The 12,681-nt window shown below is 43.8% G+C and overlaps 1 protein-coding gene across 1 annotated transcript; it reads right to left on the minus strand.

Annotated features, from left to right (window-relative positions):
* Window positions 1-396: 396 nt before the first annotated feature.
* ARL14EPL (ADP ribosylation factor like GTPase 14 effector protein like) lies at window positions 397-9,324 on the minus strand. Its single transcript, XM_054810428.1, has 5 exons — window positions 9,297-9,324; window positions 8,139-8,223; window positions 3,507-3,626; window positions 1,007-1,146; window positions 397-624 (listed from the first exon to the last, which is right to left on the minus strand). The coding sequence occupies exons 3-5, from the start codon at window positions 3,615-3,617 to the stop codon at window positions 402-404; spliced, it is 474 nt and encodes a 157-aa protein (XP_054666403.1). The 5' UTR covers window positions 3,618-3,626; window positions 8,139-8,223; window positions 9,297-9,324; the 3' UTR covers window positions 397-401.
* Window positions 9,325-12,681: the final 3,357 nt, after the last annotated feature.

Here is a 12,681-nt window from a genome sequence, read left to right on the forward strand (position 1 = left end):
TCAAAGTTGAGTACACCATATGCTGAAAAAAAAAAAAAAGAAAAAAAATGCTGACTGCAGAGAAATAAGCAAGAAAAAACTGATGGCAAGTAATGTCGTTCAGCTTCCCAAGGTAAGAAAATTGTCTTCCCACAGCAGCAAAGACACCTTCAGTTTTAGAAAGTCAAGATTTGGAGAAGACAGGCTAGGCGCCTCACTAAAGCTTGCAAGGATGAGGAAGAATGAAATACGTACTTTTACTCAATGGGGAAGGTTGAAGTCTACTAGATAGGCAGCAATAAAGAAGCACAAGCACCACTGCCAGGCACTTCACTAGAGATAATTCATAAAGCCAAGATTTACTTTAATGTCATGTGAAGAAAGAAGAACTTTGCTCAGGTGCAAAAGCTATCAGAACAAAATCAGTCAGGGACAAAAAAGGGCAACACGCTGATCACATTCCCAGCTTCAGTCTCAATTGTATCATAAACCCATTTCCTATTGCAGCGACATTCTGGTCCACATTTGTTTGAATTGCATTTGGGACACGGATAGAAGCAACCCAGGCAGTTCTTTTCCAGGCAATCACACAAATCAATGTTATTACAAAGCAGCCTGCCATGTTTGTCATATTTCTTTGTAATTCTGCAAAAGAGAAGAAAAAGTGATTCTCAGAGAATGTTTCAACATGTTTGAATACTAAACCAAACAAATGTGGAAAACATCTGTCTAGGAACAAATATTTCCTCTTTAACAACCTCACAGCATAAATACCAGCAATATATCCTAATTGCAATAGCCACAGTTATTAAAAATGAAAGCGTGCCAAAGAAGTAAATTTAAATTCTCTTAAGTCACACAGAAAAAACCCTTGTTTTCCCAGCACAGCTTTCATGTGTAATAACAATTCTCTCTGCAAAACATTAATGCTTTTATTCATTTAATTTATATTCAGTAAACAGTATACCATATATTTTACAGTAAACATTTTTTAAAGTAAAATATGTTATAAATTAGTGCATCTTACTTGGGCTTATAAAAAAAATCTTTTTTCATCTGTGACATCCGTGCTTTCTTTTTCTGCTCTCTAGTTTCAGGATTGAAGTCAGCTACCTGAGGTCCTGGATTTTGAAAGGCTAAGCATTTTAATTGTTTCTCAAGTTGTTGCTATAAATAAACAACAGAAAGTTTATAATTAGTACAATTAAACCAAGTATTTCTTAGCTGCCAGATGTCTTCACTGGCTTTCATATGACATTAAAATTAATACTCTTGTTATCTTAAAACAACACAGGTAGGAAAGTGAAGCAAAACTTGACTTAAATTAAGATCACATTGTTTAAAATATTTCCTTGTAATCTGTTAATTGAGTATTCCTCTACCAGTCTTTCCTATGGCCAACCGTGCATCCTATCAGGAGAGTGAACAACCATGACTTTGAATACACGACACTGGTACGGTGCCATAGAGTTTGAAAGTTGTCTTGTGGGAGGCACAATCGTGCATTTTTTTCTTCAACTTTATCCATAACGTAAAAACAAGTACTATGATTATAAGCATCTCAAACAGATCTGCCCTTAACTTCACTGTCCCCTCAGATGCCTAGAACCCACCTTTGTCCAAACCATCTGTGGGCAAGAGAAGTGCCTGGAGGAGCAACTACCGCAGGAAGCATTTGCATGAGTGAGGAGTATGAAAAAAGGACAGAGAAAAATAAAGAAACTAAACTGAGCACAGTTTTTGAGAAATGAGAGGTAGCATTTTCTTGGCTATTTTATGGAATTCATGTTTGCAATTAGCTAAAACTGCTGAATAGTTTTGGAGGTTAAAACATCGGCTCTGTGTATTGCCATTCCACATAGCCCATGTATGTTGACAGTCACGTCTTAAGTCAGTGCAAACAAGCATGGGCTGTTTAACAACTTTGTCAGCAACATGGACAGTGGGATCGAGCGCACCCTCTGACATGCTGGAGGGAAGGGATGCCATCCAGAGGGACCTTGACAAGTTTGAGAGGTGGGCCCATGTGAACCGCATGAAGTTCAACAAGGCCAGGTCCAAAGTCCTGCACATGGGTCAGGGCAATCCCAAGCACAACTACAGGCTGGGTGGAGAATGGATTGAGAGCAGCCCTGATGAGAAGGACTTGGGAGTGTTGGTGGACAAGAAGCTCAACGTGACCTGGCAATGTGTGCTTGCAGTCCAGAAAGCCAACCCTATCCTGGGATGCATCAGAAGAAATGTGAACAGCAGTTCAAGGGAGGTGATTCTGCCCCTCTGCTCTGGTGAGACCCCACCTGCAGTACTGCGTCCAGGTCTCGGGTCCCCAGTACAAGAAAGACATGGAACTGTTGGAATGAATCCAGAGGAAGGCCATAAAGATGACCAGAGGGCTGGAGCATCTCTCCTATGAAGACAGACTGAGAGAGTTGGGGTTGCTCAGCCTGGAGAAGGGAAGGCTGCAGGGATACCTTATAGCAGCCTTCCAGTACCTGAAGGGGCGTACAAGAAAGCTGGAGAGGGACTGTTTACAAGGGCATGAAGTGATAGGACAAGGGGTAATGGGTTCAAGCTGAAGGAGGGTCAATTTAGATTAGATGTTAGAAAGAAATTCTTTGCTGTTAGAGTGGTGAGGCACTGGCACAGGTTGCCCAGAGACGTTGTGGAGGCCCCATCCCTGGAAGTGTTCAAGGCCAGGTTGGATGGGGCTTTGGGCAACGTGGTCTAGTGGAGGGTGTCCCTGCCCATGGCAGGGGGCTTGGAACTAGATGGTCTTTGAGGTCTCTTCCAACCCAAACCATTCTATGATTGTGTCAAACAATTTCTCTTTGGACAATGACTGTGGGCATCGAACACACACTTGTCATTCATGATGCAAAGGCACAAACACACGTACAAATTTATCTTTTCTCCTCTTGAGTAAATAGACCTGACTTGCCACCCCTGAGCTTCCTTGGAGGTGTCATTCCTTTCAGAGTCCACAGTGATTTTTCACAAACGAGTGCCTTCATTGCTTTTCATGGGGAAAGCAGTGACAGTTCAGTCCAATCTGCTGATACAGTGATTTAGAAATATCCGTACACTTGAGTGCACTTATTTACAGTGTGGTTGATGCTGTGCATCTTTAATTGTATCCTTCTGAAAACCTTAGAACAATCTCATGCACCTACATTATTCAGACATTTCTGCTTTTAGGTCTGGGGTATATTTTCAGTGCAGAAAATATGCTTCATCATCATCATTGACCATGACCATAAATTATGCAATTTCAAGTTGGAAACAAGTAATAAGCTATGGAGATAGTCCTCTCTCTGAGACTACTCTCTTTTTTCCCTGCTTACTGTATTTCATTTGAGTTCAGAAATGCTCTTAGCCTTTTAAATTATGCACAGCAAACTTGACTTATTTCACTATTGTTATTACTGATATTTCCCTATTGACTCCAGCTGTTTAGTTTTTGGTTTATGGAAGAAATTTAAGGCAATTTTAAGTATCTTGATAATAAAATGGTATTGGAGAACTCGTACCAATTGTTTTTGTGTTATTGAGCAGTCCTTAGCAGGAGAGACATTTCCTTCTGCAGATGTTTCTTGGGCAGAATTGCTTTTCTTGCAGTTTTCTTCCACGTGATGGCTCATTTGATCACCCTTGTGAAATATATACATACATATGTGTTACATATATAAAGAGCTCCACAGACTGCTAAGTGAAGGTTTTAAGGTAAGCAGGTGATATCCATGCTAGGCTTTTATGTGTTCTTAACCAACAGCAAATGCAGAACAAAATGAGGCTCAGTATCAGCCTTGATTTTAAAACTGTATTAAAATAATTTAAGTAACATAAACAAAATCTGTATCACCAAAGCCACTCTATTATTTGTTAAGCAAATGTCAGAAAATCTCTAGTGTACAAATAACACAGAAATTGAAAGAAATGCTGCCAACTCTGAACCTGTTCCTGACATCCCTTCACTGCATTGTGACCTTTAGCGTAAAGGTGAGAACCGGTATTTTCACAGAACACATAAAAGCAATCAGCGATGTGCAAGTGCAGATGAAAACAGCACGCAGGAGCAGTCATTTCGCTTACCAGCAGGTGACACTGTTGTCCTAGCTGCGGTTCTTTTTGCAAGGCTCCACAAAAGGGCGGCCGCGGAGGGTGGGGGGAGCAGGAGAGGCCTGGACATATTCTCTGACATTATTCATAGACACCCGAAGCATGTCAGAGCTGTGACCATAACAACTAGACTATTGCCTGCAGATTCATAATTTTTTTCCTGAAGACTTCAACCAATGGACTACGAGAAAACTTCTTGGGTTTTAAATCTCAGTCCTTAGCTTTGCGAAAGATTTTATATATAAATCGAAAGTGTAGCTTTTAGTTTTAATAGAAAAAAAAGCACCTGCGGAGGACTGTGGGTTCCGTGAGTCTGTCCTGCAAATGCCATCCATCACCTCTCCCCCGCCACACAGAAATGGTGGTGGCAACTGTTTGGGACGGACAGCTACTTCTTCTTACCCATCCTATGAAGCTACTTAGGTGAAACGTTTTATGCAATATATGCAGTTCCAGTGCCTCAGACTCTAACACCAAACACCACCAGAAATATTTAAGCTGTTTTGGAGTTCTTCCAGTGCTTCCCCAGGTGCTGCTCAGTCTCCCATTGCCTCTGAAAGGTAGTGCAGTGGTCTCTGCCAGGTTACCTTGCACTTTAGGATTGTTGCCCAAACCCTGTCCCAGAGAAGATCTTAATTTCATCATTACCGAAGGGCCACCACCTCTGAGAGAAGCAGGCATTTAGTTCCCTCTGTTGCAACATTCAAAGTGGGAATAGCAATGCGAAGGAAAAGACTTTGTAGTAACAGGAGGGGATGCTTTTTTTGAGAGATTAAAAGAACAGCCTTCAGCCTGTTTCAGAGAGGGTTTCCTTTTCTCCTCTTTAGTGACCTGAAGAATGACTGAGATTTTGACACTGTTCACAACAGAATGCTTTACAGCAACACTTTGAGACCTGGGACTTGAGCATCTTTTTAGGATTAGAAAAGGAAAGTTATTACCAGGTAATTAATATTTGCTGTATGGGGAGCCTGCTTTCATGCTGGAAATTTGCTAGGGACCCACAAAATAAAACAGGTATGAAGGCCACTGCTCCAGAGAAAGTGAATATCACTCTTCATTTGCCCTCAGGTTGGAGTCCTGATAAGGATTTCCTTCCTACATCTCCTCTTGTGTCCAACCATGCATCCAGCATTGTTAACGCACTTTATGAATATGCCTGACCATCATCCATGCCTGCTCTATTACAGTATGTAGGGGTTAGGAGCAGAATAACCATCAGCAGCTACCACTGTAAGCATGCTGAATTCTCACATGTCCTCTGGTGGTGTAAATATTTGACTCCTTCAGAAACTAGGTCCTAGCAGTTATCTGGAGCCAAACACCCAAAATCAGAAGCCACTTTTGAAATATTGACAGAAAATGAAAAAGCATCTTGTTCCAAACACATTTCAAATGCCCTTGCACCTTAGAAAAAATATCCTGCACAGAAAACATAGCACTTTTCTGTCTCCATATATATTGTAAAGATAAAGTGTTAAATTTTAATCTCCAGGAAAGATACTAAAATTGAGGCTGAGCATGACTAGGAAACTGTGCAAGATTGTCCTGGTTTCAGCTGAAGTAGAGTTAATTTTCTTCATACTAGTTAAGTATGGGGCTATGTTTTGGATTTCTGCTGGAAACACTGTTGATAACACAGGGATGTTTTTGTTATATAGAGATGTTTTTGTTATTGTTGAGCAGTGCTTACACAGAGTCAAGGCCTTTTCTGCTTCTCATACTACCACCCTGCCAGCAGGATGGCTGGGGGTGCACAAGGAGTTGGGATGGGACACAGCCGGGACAGCTGACCCAAACTGACCAGAGGGATGTTCCATACCATATGGCATCATGCTCAGAATATAAGGGGCTGGGGGAAGAGGAAGGATGGGGGGGTGGCGGTGTTCAGAGTGATGGTGTTTGTCTTCCCAAGTAACCATTGTATGTGACAGAGCCCTGCTTTCCTGGAGAAGCCTGCCCGTGGGAAGTGGTGAATGAATTCCTTGTCTTGCTTTGCTCATGCACGGTTTTCGCTTTCCCTATTAAACTGTCTTTATCTAAACCCATGAGTTTTCTCACTTTTACTCTTCCAATTCTTTCCCCCATCCCACCGGGGGGGAGTGAGCAAGCGGCTGCATGGGGCTTAGCTGCCAGCTGGGGTAAAACCTCAACAATCCTTTTTGGCTATCCCTTATATGCTGAGCATAACATAATATGGTATGGAATATCCCTTTGGTCAGTTGGGGTCAGCTATCCCATCTGTGTCCCCTCCCAACTCCTTCTGCACCCCAGCCCACTCGCTGGTGGGGCAGTATGAGAAGCAGAAAAGGCCTTGATTCTGTTCAAGCACTACTCAACAATAATGAAAGCATGTCTATGTAACAAAAACATCTCTATATTATCAACACTGTTTCCAGCAGAAATCCAAAACATAGCCCCATACTAGCTACTGCGAAGAAAATTAACTCTTTCTCAGCTGAAACCAGGACAAAGATGAGACTCACAGGACTGCTTATCCCATAGCATGTTCTGAAAGGGGACAGGGGAACGAGGGAGACTGTGAGACTTGGACATCCACTCTCAAGTCTGCAGAACCTAATTATCTGAAGGAAAGTATTCTTGGTCCTGAAGCAGAGTTTTTTCTTCTACTGTTTTTGGTCCGGCAGTAGTGATAACCCAGGGGCAATGCATTGAACGCTAGTCTATTCCATAAAAATTTCAACTCTGAGGACAACCACTAATTGCACTCTTTCTCCACCAAAACCTGCGGTCTCCCACACCTTTTGAATACAGCAAGTACTTCCTGGATGTGATCATCCACATCTCAACATCCCACTGTGGCCATAGCATATGGCTGAGAACTAGCAGTTTCAGCACAGACCCTTGGCACATCTGACAAGGCTAAAAGCAGATTAAGCGAGGAAGAAAATCAGAGGCTGTGTTATATTAAAAGAGACTTGCTCTTATCCAAGAGACAGATGTTTCTGCTCAGAGAGTGCTTGCAGAAGATGCTGGGATTTGGAAGGCACTGCATTTGTTTATGATTTTCATAAGAGAAATATTTTCCTGTATCTGGTCTTTCAAGAATTTAATATTCCTATTTACGATCCTTGCAGATTGCACTGCTAAATATTTCAGCTGGTCTGAAATGTGCTGACCAGCATTCCAGATACTTAAGGCTGCTTGATCTCAGCAGTCTAAAGCTAGTATCCCTACAGGGCTTGCCAGAGTGAATGCACATTGTTTTCAAGTTGTATTTGTTCATGCCATTGGATGCTTTCTGACTAAGACCTGTAAGCATGTCTATCACCTTCACCAGGGCAAGACAAGATGCTGTCCCTATGGCTTTAATCTCCCTGTGCCCACAGGGATTAGGCTGACCCATTGCAATAGTCCCATCTTCCTCATAGCTTAGTTCTGCAGAGATGTTTGTGGGTTTAGAGACCAGTAGTCAGGTTTTTGGCACATTCACGCATGCATCTTGAAGTCTTTATAGGACATCTGGTGCCAGCCAAATTAAAAATGAGAATAAATTAAAAATGAGAATAAATTAATCTTTCTCTGGATTGATGATGGACTGAGCTGTAAAGATGTGGAAAGACCACTTACTAACTAGTCCGTGCCTTCTCTCACAGCCCCAAATGTGCATGGGTATTCAGAAGATGGCCTTGAAGCCAGCTGGGAAACACAGATCGATGAAGAAATAGGTCTTGTCTCTTGTAACTCAGCTGGTTTCCCAGAAAACTGATAAACATGGTGATAGAGCAATGGCCAATTCTGTGATAGGAGTCTGGAGGAGCAAATCCTGCATCTCCCAGTAAAATAAAACAAATCCTCATGAGTTTTCCCTGCCAAACGAAGAGCCTTTCTGCCATATCTGAAAGTGAGCTGAAATCTAAGAGATAATTATAAAATCACGTGCATTTTCTGGTTGTCATGCAATAGGCAGAAGAGATCTGCCAGACTTACCTTCTGAAAACCTGCAGATCTGAAGGGGGTGTGTTCAGCTCAGAGCAGACAGCAAGAGAGAAAGGAGGTTCTCAATTTTAAATTGTACTTACCAAAGGAAGGGGTTGGCACAGAGTAGGTTTACTGCTGCACAATTCCTCTGATAGTGGAAGTCCCGGAGTATCAGCCCCAGAGTGACTGAAACAGAAGACAAATAATCAAAATAGTGGTCCCCAGAGAAGCAGGCTGAAGACAGTGCCTGGTAACTATCTTAACGAACCTCACACTTTCTGCCTCATTAATTATGGTTTTTAAATAGTACTTAGCACAAAGAGTAGAAATAGAGAAACAATATAAACTGGGACGAGAGTCCTCATTTATTACTTGCATCTGTGGAATGTTCACAGTGCAAATGTATTTCTTAGAGCTTTTTTCCTTAAAGGTAATTAAACAAAAAACCTGTAATAACTACTGCATTTTACATAAATGGAGGGGGTTTAGGACATGGATGCAGTAAAGGAACATTTTACCACTTCAGACAAAACGTTCTGGATTATGTTCATTATGTCCAACAGTGAAAAGTTATCAAATAAATACGATCCCCAACAGCTGAAGTGACAATGCAACCTGACAGTTTAGCTTGCTGTCTTTCAGGATTCTTTGTTGCACTAGTGGAGACAACTCAGGCTTCTCCTGATACCTCCAGATGCCAATTTCCAGCATGCTGCAATCACTTACGGCTTTCATTAGTCTTCCCTAGAACAAAGCTAAATCCTAATAAACATCCAAAACTGCCAAGTCTTATAAATTCTCCTGTTGTGCTTACACAAATAGCCCAACATGTCTTTTTATCTTCATCAGCTGTAGCCATCCATTCTCTGATGTATTTCACCCAGTCTGAGGGCAAGTAAATTTATTATTTACCATACTATTTTCTTTCCCTCCGAACACTTTTAAAACCAAAAGCTGATGTAACATTCTAGCAGCAGACCTTAGCTAGGTGATTTAAATGCTGCTACACATACCTTAATTTTGTTCCACAGACTGTTTCCCTTATCATGAAAAATAAAACAGAAATCCCTCAAGGGAAAAGAAAAAAACACAATCTCCAAGGTACTCATACAACAGCAAGACACAAACAAAAACCTACAACCCTTTTTATTCTCCTGTATTTTTTCCATTGTTCTTCTCATTTCTCCACAGTCTACGTAATGGAGAAAACAGGAATTATTAACTCTATAAATACAAAAATTACAATTAAACCATCTTACACTTAATATCTCCTTTTCTTCCATTCTGCTAATCCTTACACACACGTATCTGAATTTTTTCTCAATTGCTTGTGCATGAGTAATAATACTTGTTTACCATAGCATACATGATAACGTGCAGCCTGCAGTCTACTCAGAATAGTTTTTACTGAGTGGGTGTTAGGCTACAAGCAAGTGAGGATGTACATGTAGATTAAAATCTTACGTGACATTTAAAGAGATTGATTCTGGTGGTGAAACTCCTAATGGTTCCTACAGGGACAAGTCTTCCCCACCATGAACATGTCACTAAATACGCCTTGGGAGATATGATACAAATGTCCCTACTATTTGTAAAGGGAGGGGGGAGAGAGAAAGAAAAACAGATAAATGGTTACAGATTCATTAAATTTCTTTTAAGCTTCCTGGCCATTATCCAATGTCAAGCTGATTGCTCCTTGTACACCTTAGTGTACTCTGCCGCACAGTGTGCTCAGTAGAATCCCTGCAGCCAGTACAAACGGGGCAGCTAAAGAGAGAAAAATACATTTTTCAGTGTTAAAAATTAATCTGTAACGTTTTTATCCCATTGGGAAAAAGTTCCTTGGGACTCTATGATTTCATTGTTAAAGCGCTAACACAGAGTGAAGTCTTAGTGGTGTTCCTCCCATTTTATAATACATTTTCCCCTCCTCCTCCCCTCAACCCTCATTTTTCCTGAACTGCCAAGTCCATCAGGTGTTTCTGCCTCTGTTTTTTTTTTCCTTTCTGAATGTTCAAATCAGCAAATAGTCGGGGGGGGGGGGGGGGGCGGGACAGACTTGACAGGGAGGAAGCGCGTGAAAGGCAGGGAGATAATTTTAGTGGCGGAGATGCCAAGGAGAAGAAACGGTGAAAGGTTTGTGTGAAGCACAAGGGGAGAACAAAACACCTTTCTCCGGAGAAGACTCTAAATCCTGCCTTGTCGACCAGCCCGGCACGGACAGGTCCCGCCCGCACTCCAGCTGCTGACAGACCACCTCATGGCGTTATTTAGCGCCGTGTCTTCCACACAGGCGAAAGAGAGGCAGCAAAAGCAGCCGCTTCCTCCTGTCCACCGCTTTGTTACAAAGCCCGAAGCCAGGGATGCGGCGTTACCATTTTCTTGACCGCTTCCCGGAGGGCTGCCTCGGCAGCGGGGTGTGATCGCGCCTCCCCACACCCTCAGCTGGGGGCTGGGCGTCCCACAGGCGAGGTGCCCGTCTCCCCTCCTTTTCTTCCAGTTATGGGTGGCTGCTCGCCCCCCTCCCCCCACACTCGCCTTTGCTGTTCCTCCCTCTCAGTCCTTACTGTCGCATATAGGATATAACAACGTTCCCCCTTCAAGCGTTATCTCCCGCTCTGTACCGGCTATGTCCGGGCGCTGGCAGCGCGGGGGCTGTGGGGAGCTCTGCGGGCGGAGGCCGGGGCCAGCCCTGTGCCGGCCACGACGGTTCCAGTCAGCTGCAGGACGCGCCTGAGACCCTCAGCAAAGCTGGCGGCACCTCTGGGAAAGCCTGCTTAAGTAAGGGCAAAAATACCAAGCGAGCGGAGAAGTGAAGGGAAAAAAACCCACGAAGTGATAAACAGCAGTGCGAGCACCAAGGTCAGTGTGAGGCAGGCGGGGGAGGAGGTGCTGTGGGCGCCGGAGCCGAGATTCCTTTGCAGCCCCTGGAGAAGCCGCGGTGGAGCAGGTGGATGTTACCTGAAGGAACTGCGGCCTGTGGGAGGGACCCTGCGCTGGGGCAAAGCAGCAGCATGAGGAGGAAGGAGCAGCAGAGAGGAGCGGCCTGACCTCAACCCCCACTCCTCCTTCCCGCTAGGCTGCTGGAGGGGAAGAGGTGGAAGAGTTAGGAGTGAAGATGAGCCTGGGGAAGAGGGAGGGTGGGGGGAAGGCAGTGGTTTAATTTTTGGTTTTGCTTCTCACTATCCACGTCTATTTTAATCGGCAGTAAATCCATTTTGCCCATGACGATAAGTGGTAAGTGATCTCCCTGTCTTAACCCGTGAGCTTTTTCACCTCATTTTCTCCTAGCATCCTGTTGAGGAGTGGGAGAGCATCAGGACAGGCATCCCACAGCTGGGCAACGTCAGCCCACCATCCTCGCTCAGGTCCTGGCATCAGAGAACATCTCATCACAAAGAATGACAAACAACGGCCCCCAAAAGACCAGAGCCCTTTGACCCTCTGTCACGGGGGAGATTTTGACCACTTAACTACCATCAAAGGCAGCAGCAACAGTGGTTTTATTGAAGTAAGATACTGTAAAAGCATGACTTAACATGTCAAGGTTCACTCTATTACTTACTGCACAGAGGATGTAATAATGATTCAAAGTTACCAATACAAAATCTTGGTGCACTATCATACAAGGTTATGCATGATACTGGTCACTTACCAAAGATCTGCAGTTGGTAAGGGGTCTCTCAGCCTCAAGGAGTAACCCTCAAGGTGTCCCAGCTGAAGGGGAGACCACTGCTATGCAGGCAGCTGCTTACCAGGGAGAAGTCAAAGGCGGTTCAATCAGGCTGTCATATTTATGGAATAAAGTGGTTGGCTCGCAGTCAAATTATGTGTGATGGAGAACATAAGCATGAGACTCCTTATATGAGCAACTTCCTTTGATCTTTGATAAATGTGTCTTGGAAGAACCACCTGCTATTCTTGTGTTAATCACATGGCTGGTGTTCAACTTCCAAGCTCATATGCATCAATGCTCACCATGTCACCCTGTTCCTGTATGGCTTTTCAGAAAACAGGTTGGAACTAGGGAAGTTCTTGGCCCGGTTACGGCCTAGGCTTTTACTGCCTTTGGAGCCTGAACCAAACTACCACTAGTTTGGTCAAGGAGTCAGTTCCATCCATCACACCCCACTCCGGAGGAGCCCCTGCACCTCTGGACCAGGGGATGCAGAGATGACAGCTCTTTTTGTCCTCCATGAGTCACTACACAACAGGAATGTGGCGAGGCTACATCACTGTTCATTTATGGCACTTTGGCCCCCATCCCCCTTTCCCTACACCACTTCCCTTCCCTCACTTGGGAGAAGGTGCTTGATGCCAGAGGAATGATGCCTCCAAGGTGACTGAGGCCTGTGGGCAACTTATGACAGAGCAGGGACACTGGTGAGGAACTGCAGATGACCAGCGCTGGGGCAGGGATGCACCTGAGGGCATATCAGCTCTTTTCTAGATGAACAGCACAGGATCTGAACGAATACAGCATAATCCTTCAAAATGCCTCAGGTTGAGTTTCTTTGGGGAAAGGAAGCAGGGCAAGCAATGCACTGAAGAGGAGCCTGAACTTCTCCCTCTTTACCTCATTCTCATTCCCCTTGGATTTTCCCTTGCTCCTGCAGCTTCCCTCATTTGCTTTTGCATCCTGTT

Source organism: Grus americana, chromosome Z, assembly GCF_028858705.1.
Source record: "Grus americana isolate bGruAme1 chromosome Z, bGruAme1.mat, whole genome shotgun sequence".
In the NCBI taxonomy this organism is placed as follows: Eukaryota; Metazoa; Chordata; class Aves; order Gruiformes; family Gruidae; genus Grus; species Grus americana.